Genomic DNA, 13,284 nt, shown 5'->3' with positions numbered 1-13,284 from the left:
GAATGTGGTTTTATTGAGTCGCAGTTCTTTCTTGGGGATGAAGGCTGTGCCAAGTGGGGTCCTTTCCTTTTATGGGTCATTCTTAAGATAGTGAAGTCTCACTCTGCTAGAGGTGTTACTGCTTTCTGTTTGTGCCAATCATTTGCTTAGTAATTTCTGCTGTTTTTTTTTTTATATTACTCTCAATTATAAAGTTTCAAATTTGTCATTTCATAGAATGTATATTTGATTTGTTGCAAATTTGACATATAGTTTTTCATAGGCTTAATTCTTGCGTATAAAAGGTGAAAATATATATCCATTTGTTACATAAAATGTTTCTTCCTAGGAATTCCTAGGGGTATTTCTTCATTTTATTAAGGAATTTGGCAAGCAAACAAGTGTTTGTTTTTTTGTTTTATTTTTGATACTCGAGCACCATTCAGATCCTGAAAACATTGCAGTGAAGGGAATTGAAACTCCGAAACTGGGAACTTTGAATACCTATGATTCCTCTTAAACTGATAAGGTTCTTAAAGGTAAGAGAAGATGCCTTTTATGTTTTCTTTCCAAGTGGTACTGTGAACACACATTGGATGTGTCACTTTAGGTGTATACAGTGGCTGCATTCTGTCTGAGGCTTTATCAACTTTCATTTGAAAGGCTGTTAACATATAATAATCTATCTTTTGGACTCGGGACAATTTATGTGGGTTGTTTTTATCTTTTAAAAATTGTGTTGATATATATAGATATATATCTCATAAAATTTGGCATTGTAATTATTTGTATGTGTACATCTCAGTGGCATAATTATAGCCAGAAAGTTGTATAACAGTTACCACTATCTACTTCTTACATTTTTCATCACTCCAAACAGAAACTGTGAACCATTTTACCCTGCCCCAGCCCCTGGTAACTGCTAATCTACTTTCTGTCTCTCTGAATTTGCCCATTCTGGGTATTTCAAATAAGTGGAGTCATACCATATTTGTCCTTTTGTGTCTGGCTTATTTCATTCAGCATAATGTTCACAGTTCATCCATGTTTAGCATGTATCAGAACTTCTTTTCTTATCATGACTGAATAATGTTCTATTGTGATTATACATATTTTGTTTATAAATTTATCTGTTGATGGACACTGGGATATCCCATCTTTTGGCTTTTGTGAATAATGCTGTGTGAACATTGGGGTATAAGCACCTGTTTGAGTCATTGTTTTTAATTATTTGGGGAGTATATACACCTAGGAGTGGAATTGCTGGGTCATATGATAATTCTGTGTTTGACTGTTTGAGGAACTGCCAAAATGTTTTCCACAGTGGCTGTACTATTTGATATTTGCAGTAGTAATACATGAGGGTTCCAGTTTCTCCTCATCCTTGCCAATTCTTTTTTCCCTCTTTTTTTATTACATTCATTCTAATAGGTTGAAGTGGTATTTCCTTGTAGTTTTTATTTGCATTTACCTAATGATTAGTGATGTGGAACATCTTTTCATACTTTTTTGGCCATTTGTTTATTTGCTTCGGATAAACCTTTATCCAAAGGTTTATTCAAGTACTTTGCCCATTTTAAAAATAGGGTTGCTTGTCTTTTTGTCACTGAGTTGTAAGAGTTCTTTGTTTTGACTATTACATCTTTATGAGGTATTTGATTTGTAGTTATTTTCTCTTGTTCTTTGGGTTCTCTTTCACTTTCTTTGGTGTCCTTTCGTTGCACAAAAGTTATTATTTTTTATTTTATGTTTATTTATTTATTTTTTGAGACGGAGCCTTGCTCTGTTGCCCACTTGCTCTGTTGCCCACGCTGGTGTGCAGTGGTGCAGTCTCGGCTCACTGCAACCTCTGCCTTCTGGGTTCAAGCGATTCTCCTGTCTCAGTCTCCCAAGTAGCTGGGATTATAGGCATGTGCTCCGTGCCTGGCTAATTTTTGCATTTTTAGTAGAGACGGGATTTCACCATGTTGGCCAGGCTGGTTTCGAACTCCTGACCTTGTGATTTGCCCACTTGAGCCTCCCAAAGTGCTGGGATTACAGGTGTGAGCCACCATGCCCAGCCAAAAGTTTTTAATTTAATGACATCCATTTTATCTCTTTTTTTGTTGCCTGTGCTTTTTGTGTCATATTTAAGAAAGTATTGTCATGTTTCAGAGGTCATAAATCTTTGCTCTTATAATTTCCTTTAAGAGTTTATATTTTTAGCTGTCACATTTAGAGCCTTGATCCATTTAAATTTTTATATGTGATATAAAGTAAGGGTCTGACTTTATTCTTTTGCATGTGAATATCAACTTTTTTTTTTCCAGCACCATTTGTTGAAAAGACTGTCCTTTCCCCATTGAATGGTCTTGGTGCCCTTCTCAGAAATCAGTTGACCGTAGATGTGAGGTTTGTTTCTGGGCTGTCAGTTCTGTTCCATTCGTCTATATGTCTGTCCATAAGGGTTTGTAGCACAACATTTTGATTACTGTCTTTAGAACGTTTTAAATCAGAAAATGTGAGTCTTCCAACTTTGTTCTCTTTCAAGATTGTTGTAGCAATTCAGAGTCTCTTGAAATTCCATATGAATTTTAAGATGGAATTTTCTATTTCTGCAACAACAACAAAACACCATTGGGATTATGATAGGGATTGCATTAAATTAGAATCTATAGATCACTTTGGGTAGTATTATAATTGTAATAATATTAAATCTTCCAATCTACGAACACAAGATGTCTTTCCATTTAGTTAGTTCATCTTTAATTTCAGCAACATTTTGTAGTTTTCAGTATACAAGTCTTTTGCCTTAAATTTATTCGTAATCTTCTTATTCTTACAGATGTTATTGTAGATGGAGTTGTTTTCTTAATTTCTTTTTGGATATTTTTCATTGGTAGTATATAGAAATACGAGTAATTTTAGTGTGTTGCTTTTGTATGCAGCTTTGCTAAATTTGATTATTAGCGTTAACAGGCTTTCTGTGGAGTCTTTAGGGTTTTCTACACATAAGATCTTGTTACCTGCAAGGAATGATAGTTTTACTTCCTCCTTTATAATTTGGATGCTGTTTATTTCTTTCTCTTGCCTAATCGCTCTGTCTAGGACTTCCAGTACTATGTTGAAGTGACGAAGGAGTATGTCCTTGTCTTCTTTTGATCTTAGGGCCAAAGCTTTCAGTCTTTCACCACTGGGTATGCTATTAACTGTGTCTTTCTATGTATGGTCTTTAATATGTTAAGGAAGTTCCTTTCTATTCCTAGTTGATTGAGTATTTTTATCTTGAGAATATTGGGTTTTCTTCAAATGCTCTTTCTCCATCAATTAAGATGATTTGTTTTCTATATTCTATTGATGTATATTACATTGATTTTTTTATGTTAAACCACTCTTGTATTCCTTGGATAAATCCCACTTGATTATGGTATGTAATTCTAATACGCTGCTGAATTCAGTTTGCTAATATTTTTTGAGTATTTTTGCCTGTATTCGTAAGGTATTTGGCCTGTAGTTATTCTTTTCTTATAGTGTTTTTGTCTGGATTTGGTATCAGGGTAATGCTGGCTTAATAGAAAGAGTTAGGAAGTGTTCTCTCCTCTTCAGTTTTTTAAAATAGTTTGAGGATTGGTGTTAACTCTTCCTTAAATGTTTGATAGAATTCAGCAGTGAGGTCATCTGGTCCTGGCTTTTCTTTTTTCAGAGGTTTTGATTAATGATACAGTCTCCTTGTTACATATAATTCTATTCAGATTTTTTATTTCTTGTCAGTTTTGGTAGTTTGTGTGTTTCTAGGAATTTGTCCATTTAATCTGTTATATCCAGTTTGCTGGCATAAACTTTTTCATAGTAGTCTCTTACCCTTTTTATTTCTGTTACTGATCTCTAATTTCATTCCATTATGGTTAGAGAAGATAGTATGTATGATTTCAGGTTTTAAAAATTTATTAAGACTTGTTTTGTGGCCTAACATATGGTCTATTCTGGAGAATGCTTCATGTATATTTGAGAAAGTATGTCTCATTCTATGAAAAATGTTGTTGGGTAGAGTGTTTGGTATGTGTCTGTTGGGTCTAATTGGTTTATAGTGTGCGGTTCCTCTCTCTTTACTGATCTGACTCTTTTGTACATTATTGAAGTGGGAGTATTGACATGTCCAACTGTTAATGCGGGATTGTCATATTTCTCCTTTCAGTTCTGTGAGTGCATGCTTCATATATCTGGGGGCCCTGTTACTGGGTGTATATGTGTTTATAATTGTTACCTGTCCTTGATGGATTGAACCTTTTAGCAACGTCCTTTGTCTCCTGTAACTTTTTTTTGATACTTTGGTCTATTTTATCTGACAAAAATATGGCCGCCCCATATCACTTTTGGTTACTGTTTGTATGGAATATTTTTCCCATTCTTTTATTTTCAGCCTCTTCAAAGTAAAAATACAGTGTCTGTGTTTTTAAAGTGAGTCTCTTATAGATAGCGTATTGACAAATCATTTTTTAAAATCCATCCTGCCCATCTCTGCCCATTAATTGGAGACTTTACAACATTTACATTTAAAATAATTACTGATAAGGAAGGACTTCTGCCATTTAGCTGTTTTCTGTATGTCTTATGTGCTTTTTCTTCTTCAGTTCCTCCATACTGCCTTGTGTTTAGTTTTTTGTTTTTGTTTTTCCCTTTTGGTAATGTACCATTTTTATTTTCTTCTTCTTTCTTTGCCTATATATTTTTAATTATTTTCAATTCATATCATTTAAAAATATTTATCCCCAAATGTAATCCCTTCGAGTTTATTATTTATGTCAGTGATTTTATTTTTAAAATATTCTAATGAGATTCTTACATTGATTCTTTTTGAATGACAAGTTCATCCATGTCAGAATTTTAAGTGTTAACACAAGCCCTCAAGCAATGCTGCCGAAGAATTTGCATACTTTTCTGTGCTCCAGACTTGAAATTTCCAAAGTTTTTAATGCATTACTTTAGACCCAAGAGAAAGGTACAACATTTTCCCCTCTTGTTCAGTGCAAATGTGAAACTATTTAGTGTTTTTTTGTTTTTGTTTTTGTTTGAGATGGAGTTGTACTCTTGTCACCCAGGCTGGAGTACAGTGGTGCAGTCTCGGCTCATTGCAACCTCCGCCTCCCAGGTTCAAGCAATTCTCCTGCCTTAGCTTCCTGAGTAGCTGGGGTTATAGGCACATGCCACCATACCTAGCTGTTTTTGTATTTTTACTAGAGATGGGGTTTCACTATGTTGGCCAGGCTGGTCTTGAACTCCTGACCTCAGGTGGTCTACCCGCCTCGGCCTCCCAAAGTGCTAGGATTACAGATGGAGGCCCCACGCCTGGCCTGAAACTATTTTCTGATCTTAAATTCAGAGTCTGGGCTTAGATAGGCAGGAGTTTCCCTGAGCTGTCACCATTCCCAACTGAAGTTATTACAGTCAGTTTCCATCACTGACCCAGAAAACCACTGAAGTCACCAGTTTTCTGTTAGACTGAAACAGAAAGAAGGTGACCAAGCTACTGATTATGTTAGACTCAAACAGAAAGAAGGTGACCAAGCCACTGATTATAAAGCTACTTTGATTAGAAGAGAATATAAAATTTCAATCTGTGATGATGGGGAGGATTTTTCATTGGTGGGGTTCCCCTAAGTGAGAAAATTCCACTAATTTGAAAACCCATTTTTGAAAGATTACTATTTCAAAGACTGTAAACTAAACCTCTGTTGAGTAGAGTGGGTATGGGGGCTAGGTATGTAGGTGTGCATCTGTGAGAGGGGGACAGGGAGAGAATTACTGAGGCTGGAATAGGAATCCTGATGGCTGCTCTTGCCGCTCTCTTCCACCTTAACCCTGCTGCAGTAGTGATGCAGAGATACCTGGGCTGGACCATAAAGATGACCATGAAGATTTAGCTGGTGACCCTCTGGATGATATGCAGCACCTTTCAGAGGGTAAGGGAAACAGCATCTGCCAACAGTCTTGTATGTTTACAAAAGGATGGGTCCACTGGGCTCTGATTGAGGTATGGAATTTTAGTGGATACAGATTTGGGACTTATGCAAGACTCCCTTGGGACTCTTTCGAGTCTTTCCTAGAACAGTGCTGGTTGAAACAGTGCCACTCTCCAGCTGTTTCTCCAGCTATATTGACAATAGTTCCACATTCTAGCAGTCAAAATAGTCTTAAGGATCATCTTCATCTTGTTGTTTTCTTCCTCATATATGTATGCAGCTGAGGTTGTCAAGTGACGTGGTGCTGTTACAGGCTGTGTAGCTCATCTCTGGATGATGATCATGCACTATTATTCCAGAAACACTGAAAAAGGTTTTTTTTGAGGGCCCCATCCTGCCATCTTGCTCTTCCACAGAATCGTAGTTAATGACTGTGTCATTACTCCTCAGGGATCTAGAAGCCTTCCTCCTTCCTCCCTTTTCAGTTTCAACTCTATTGGTATCTACATTACTATCTCAAATGATCATGAACTATAGGCTTTGTTCTCTGTGAGGGTAAATCCAGCCATACTTACTTTTGAGTCCCTCACACCTCACCTCATTGTGAAACATCCTCTTTCCTCTGCTTGTTCATCTATGCCTCTTCTGTTAGTTACTCTTACTCATTCTCAATGTAATTTTTTCTTCCAGAAATCTTTCTCTGCCCCACCTACCCTACCACAGACTGAGTTATGTGCTCTGCTGCTTAACTGCCTTCCTTCCCAATGGCATCCTTATACTTCACTCTGCAACACTTAATCACACGTCATTTCCTCTCACTAATCCACAAGCTCCATGAAGGAAAGGACTGCGTTTTGCTCACTTCTTTATCCCAGTACCTGATACATTTTAGGGGATCAGTAGTATTTGTTGATCGAATTAAGGCACACATGCATGATAAAATTCTGAGTAATTCTAAAAAATATTTTGTCAGTTACGAAATATTAACTTGGATTTGTCTCCTCTCTGAGTCAACCAAAGACAAATGTAGCTGTCAAAAATTGTTGATAGAAACTTTCCTAGCTGGCTAAAATGTGAGTCTTTACTGACCTATAATCAAGCTGTTATACACACACACACACACACACACACACGTAGGTACACAGGCACCACTGGGGAGTGGGTCTAGGAATAAAGTCAATACTAGAGAAATCTAGGTAGGGCCAGCTTCTCGATGACAGAAAATCTGCTTGCTCAACTCTCAGGAAACACTGATATAGCAAACATGTCTGAAAGGTTTATATGCACCAGGTACTGTTCTATGTGAAGATGTAAATTGCTAATTTACATTCGTTGGAAGTCCTATAGATCATGTGTGATGGCCTCTCAATGAAAATGTTCAGTTTGAAATCTGGCCAATTCTGTGGCCTTGAGCCAGTTCCTTAATCACTCTAGCCTTCAATTTCCTTATCTGTAAAATGGTATATAATAGTACTTCCCTCATAGGTTTATTAGGAAAACTGAACGAATATGTGTAACCTGCTTAGAACAGTGCCTGGCATGACAACAACCTTACAAATGGTTGCTATCATTAACTGAAATTATGCCATCCAGCAATGACATAAAAACATGTTTTAGAGACCTGACTCACCTGAGAGAGGGTAACTAAACATAGTGTATTCTTCAGTGCCAGTCCTTTAGGCAGGGTCATATAATCCCGGGTAACATGAACTGGCGGGGCAGATCCCTGTGGGTATTTAAGCATAAAAGGGCATTTTACAAAACTGATTTGGTTGAATTCTTTTTTGTTTTTTTAAGAGATGTAGTTTTGCTCTTGTCACCCAGGCTGGAGTGCAGTGGTGCAATCTCGGCTCACTGCAGCCTCCACCTCCCAGATTCAAGCGATTATCCTGCCTCAGCCTCTCGAGTAGCTGGGATTACAGGCGCCTGCCACCACGCCCAACTAATTTTTGCATTTTTAGTAGAGATGGGATTTCACCATGTTGGCCAGGCTGGTCTTGAACTCCTGACCTCAGGTGATCCACTCGCCTTGGCCTCCCAAAGTGCTGGGATTACAGGCATGAGCCACCACACCCAGCCAGTTGAATTCTTACGTATAAACAGAACCAAGCAAATCTATTACCTTTTTGAGAACAGGGATCAGGTTTCCATCTCCCATTTCTAAAATGGCACCTGGAACATAGTTGATTTTTAAATGTTTCTTCAGTAAGCGAATGATTTCCTACCACCACCTGTTATACCATACGCAGTTATGAGTTATCTGTGGCCTTTTGGCATACTAGTGATAATGAACGTTAATGAACGTGTTGTTCAGGGACTGCATTAATCCGGTGATTCTCCCTGCATCCCCTCCCCTCCCCTCACACCAGTCTCCCTATATCAAACCCAGAGTGGAGACTGCTTTGAAGCACCCATGAAAACCAGAGCCAGGTCAGCCTGGAATTGAGACCAAGAGAAATAATAACCTTTATCACCAAGCCTAGCAGTTCACATCTCCTGAATCAACAAAAGGCTAAAAGAATAAATGGTAGATTGGATTTTTCCCTACCTTCTCACTTCTTCCTCCTCAATACAGAGTAGTTGATAGAACTTATTTAAATCAGGGGTCTGGCTTTTCAATCCCATTCCATTCTCCCACAAGTTAACCTCAATAATTACATTTATTTCTTTAAACGTGTATTTAAAGCACTTTTTTTTTTTTGACGTGCTGTCTTTAAGGGTAGGTGACAAGACTCATTTTCCAACTTGTATCCATATGGGAAAGTGGTTTGGGTCACCGCAAGCAAATGGAAGTAAGCCAATCCGGTTACCTCTAAACACCTTTTATCACAAAGTTTTTATTGAACAAAAATAATACGACAGTAAAAATGATACATATATGAAAGTGAATGAAGATCTGCAGTCATAGAAAAGATGTGTACAAAGAGACCAACATTCAGGTTATATAGTTCTATAAAACTTTTCCCATAGCAGTTTAACACTGATTAAGCAGACATAAAAAGGAAAAAAGAAAGTCATTAATGTTCTTTGAAACCTATTTTCTGAGTAAAATACTTCTGCTAAAACACACACACACACAATGAGGCAGAGCTATACGAGTTACTCTTCAGTTCCTTCAGTTCTCTATTTGTGTTACAGGAGTATTTTCATCCATCAAAAAACTGGTATTTTTGCATTTGTAATAAATGGATCTAGAGCATACATTTATCCCAATTTCCGAAGGAAAAGAATCAAATCTATAGTCATTTAAATATTTCCAATCAGCATTTACATAAACAAGTATACTAAAAATAGTATTTTAGGTTGAGATTTTTGCGTATTAACTTCCTTTAGTTTGTAAGAATCATGCATTTTGGATGTGTTCTCTTACCTGACAACACAGTTTTAAATGCTCTGTCTTTATCTGTTTTGTTTAGTTTTGAACCAGTAATTACTTACAGCTAGGCATGGGGGAAACAGAATTGGACTGAGCACCAATCATTGTTCTACCTTCAGTGAGCTGTGCAGCCTTAGGCAACTCCCAGCTTCTTCTGTGCACCTGTCTTGAGCTGGAAACAGGTGGTGGGAAGCATTCTCAAAGGCCCCTTCTCAGTAAATATCAGTTCCCTGGACCAGCTCCTTTTATTCTGGTACAGAATTATTATTAGCCTATGGGGTGGGGGTGGGGGGACAGTAGTGTCTATTGGTGGATTTTGGAACCAGTGTAATTACAGTCAAGGAGGCATAATACAGTGTTTGGATTTTTATCCTTTGATAAGGGCCCACATCCCCACATACAGAGATGCTCAATTCCAATTGAGAAACCTCAGAATTTCCAAGTATCAAAGCAATATTCTAGATTTTTTCTCTGAAAATTCAATAAGTATGTTTTCTCAAACCTCGTTTTTTAATCCTTTCTCATAATCCTGCGACTTAATGCCCAGTTTGGATCATTTAGTCACATTTCAAGTTAGTTTTTATCACTTACAGTTAAGAATTATAATTAATCTTGAATTTAAAGCTTGGTGCTTTTCCGTTTTCTTGGTATTAGAACTTTCCTTCATGTACAGGTGTGGTACCTTTGGACTGGTGCCTGCTGATTTTCTGATGGAACAGAAAATAGGTCTGTATTATCACTACTACAAATTACATTACACAAAAGAACTTACTGGAGTGTTCTAAGTTGTTATCAGTTCAGTTCCACGATGATGAGGTTCCTGTAGAATTTTTCATCTGTCAGATTTCCTTCATTCTCCCCATAACTTTAGTAATATATAAAGCAGTGTATCCTCTCTCAATTTCCACAAGCAAGGCCTTTAGTACCTCCAGTTCTCTGTATTACAGCAAGTTTTTGATCCATCAAAAATTGTGAATACCTACCTATACTGATGAAGATACCTAGTGTTAAAAATTGTTTCTTTGTTGTTTGGGTTCATCACCAGTCTGTGAGCTGCTTCCAAAGCATTAGATTTTTAAATGTTAATTATAGTTCCAGGGGAATCCCAATTTATACTGACACAGTAAATATATCAGATAGTCGGGATTCTCTATGGCAAACTGAGAAAACTAGGGCTAATTTTTTGAAATAAGAATATGCTAACCTAAGAGATACTCTCAGGCCTGGAATAGCATGAACTTGATGTAGCTTTTCCATCTCAGATTTTTGTCTGGGAGGCATCTGAAAGATACTGTAAACAGCTAAGGAGGCTAGCCTTTCAAAGTCCGTTCTTTTGAAAATGCACTTTAGAACATTTTCTTTTATCAATGTTTATTGTCTAAATATGGCTTAGTTTATTATAAAAACATTACTTGGACATTTACTGAATTTCAGTTCAAAAGAGGTTCTAAGGCAATTCTTAATACAATTAAAAGTAAAAAAGAAAATGTGATATGAATATGCTTTCATATTGCCCACTGGGAAAAATAATGAAATTCTACTAGAGAGCTGTTTGATACTAATTTTCATCTTTCAAACATTTCCTCTTAATACTAAAAAATATATAAATCATTTACATTAAATGCAAAGGAAGGCACAGCTGGTTATAGTCTGTATAAGCACACAGTTTAGCATACGCAGAACTAAAGAGAAAAAAAGCTTCACATCCTTATTAGTTATACTGAAAACCATTAAGAAAAGTTCTTCACTGTCAACAGTGTTCAACACTTAAGAGCTAAAAGGATATAAAAACAAAAACATTAAAATTCACTTAATGCAAAAGATTTTCATATATACTTGAATATATCAAAAACAGTTTTTAAAATGCTAACATAAATCTAGACTATCCATGTTATGAAAAGTGCAAACCAAATTAACAGAGTTTCACAATGTCCTTCTCATGACACAGGTAAACTAGCCCATGGGGACAAATTTGTTTCATCAGTTAATGAGTCCTTAATTGTCGCCAGACGTCATCAGGATTTCTGAGAGCTCGAAGAAAGCAGTACTGGAGAAGCAGCTCTGTCCAGACTGGGGATTGGCACTGGCATGTGGCCATTAAGCAGTGTGGGGAACTGTAGGGGACAAAAGATTTTTACAATAATTACTGCAAATCCATTGCAAAGAACTTAGGTTCTTTATATTCCCATACAGTCCATAGCAGTCCGCTTCTCATCACCCCTGTGATAGAGATTATTTGCCAGTGTTTTTTACAGAATAATTGGAAGATGACAATGAGATCAGGATTACATAGAGCAAACAAAGGATAAGGCCCACAAAATGTCCCTAATTATTCTCTATGCACAGGCTACTAGGAAAAAACATATAATTTATATGTTGCTAAAGCATCATAACTATTTTTTGAAAGTTCTAAGCTACTCAGGATGCTGATAATGCTACAAATATTAAAAGAATGTTTAATATTAAATATGAAAATGTTTTGAAAACCACAGACTATATGTGACTCAGTAATTTCTAATACTATATTTTGAAATTGGCATCAGTTTTTCAGGGTACTACAAAGATGATTCTTGCAGCATTTATTCTTCTAAAATAAGAAATGTATTTAATCTTAAAAGATTTCAAATAGATTATTTTGGAGCTAAGAAGGTATTCTTTCTAATTAAAATATCACACTTAGATCACTCATAAGTGACAAAGAGTAAAATTAATTTCTGTATTGTTGTTAACTAAGATGATAAATAGTAGGATGGTAGTATATGCTCTGATAATGAGTTTCAGGTCTGAAACAAATACTACTTGCAACTAGATTTTCATTGTTTAGGATGTGTCAAAAAGATCTCCTGGGCTGTCTTTTCCAGCTTATTTCCTATTTAGTCCAGGTAAGTTAAATATTAAACTTCAGCGCCAAATATCAAATTACGGAGCCTGGCACATGTTAGCAGGACAACAAACACTTATATTTAAGTAAATATATTTTTGCAGTTTTTAAAGTATCTCAGTAACTTGTGTCAAGGCTTGTCATTTCATTGGGTATCTAGGAGCTGTAACATAAGTTTTGTCCCCATTTTACAGATGAGAAAACAGATTTCAAATAAGTTCTGTTGGCTAAAGGTTACACAGCTAATAAGCAACACAGTCAAGTTTTTTTTTTTTTTTTTTTGAGGCGGAGTCTCGCTCTGTCGCCCGGACTGGAGTGCAGTGGCCGGATCTCAGCTCACTGCAAGCTCCGCCTCCCGGGTTTACGGCCATTCTCCTGCCTCAGCCTCCGGAGTAGCTGGGACTACAGGCGCCCGCCACCTCGCCCGGCTAGTTTTTTTGTATTTTTAGTAGAGACGGGGTTTCACCGTGTTAGCCAGGATGGTCTCGATCTCCTGACCTCGTGATCCGCCCGTCTCGGCCTCCCAAAGTGCTGGGATTACAGGCTTGAGCCACCGCGCCCGGCCTAACACAGTCAAGTTTTAAACAAATCTTTCAGTACTAACATTGCATAACTTTTTATTTCGGTAGGAGTTACGGGGTATCTTTAATTACTGTTTTAATTTCTTTAATGGTTATTGGCATATTCAAGGTTTTTCTTTTCTGGAACTTTGGAATTTTAATTTTTTCTAGAATTTTATCCACTTCAACTGTATTATCAAATCTATGCACATACAGTTTATACTCTTGTTTAAAAAGGTCTGTGCTACTAACCACTCTGAGTTAGAGTGAACAGTGGAAGATGAGCAGATTTTAAATTTTCATGCTTTTATTTATTTTACTTTATTTAGAAATAGGGTCTGGCTCTGTCACCCAGGCTGGAGCGTAGTGACACAATATTGGCTCACTGCAACCTCCACCTCCCAGCCATCCTCCCACTTTAGCCTCCCGAGTAGCTGGGACTACAGGTGGACGCCACCATGCCCAACTATTTTTGTATTTTTGGTAAAGATGAGGTTTCACCGTGTTGACCAAGCTGGTCTCGAACTCCTGAGCTCAAGCAACTGGCCT

The 13,284-nt window shown here is 37.0% G+C and overlaps 1 protein-coding gene across 1 annotated transcript in view; it reads right to left on the bottom strand.

Moving 5' to 3' along the window:
- Positions 1–8,731: 8,731 nt before the first annotated feature.
- Positions 8,732–13,284, bottom strand: part of ELK3 (ELK3, ETS-domain protein (SRF accessory protein 2)) — a 47,573-nt gene continuing 43,020 nt past the window's right edge. Inside the window, exon 4 of the mRNA XM_011934265.1 lies at positions 8,732–11,408. Within this exon, the coding sequence (XP_011789655.1) occupies positions 11,310–11,408 (99 nt within the window). The 3' untranslated portion in view covers positions 8,732–11,309. The remainder of the gene's footprint in view (positions 11,409–13,284) is intronic.

Source organism: Colobus angolensis, unplaced genomic scaffold (genome assembly GCF_000951035.1).
Source record: "Colobus angolensis palliatus isolate OR3802 unplaced genomic scaffold, Cang.pa_1.0 Scaffold10, whole genome shotgun sequence".
In the NCBI taxonomy this organism is placed as follows: Eukaryota; Metazoa; Chordata; class Mammalia; order Primates; family Cercopithecidae; genus Colobus; species Colobus angolensis.
Note: the sequence above shows the minus strand (reverse complement) of the source record. Positions and strands in the feature narration are given on the sequence as shown.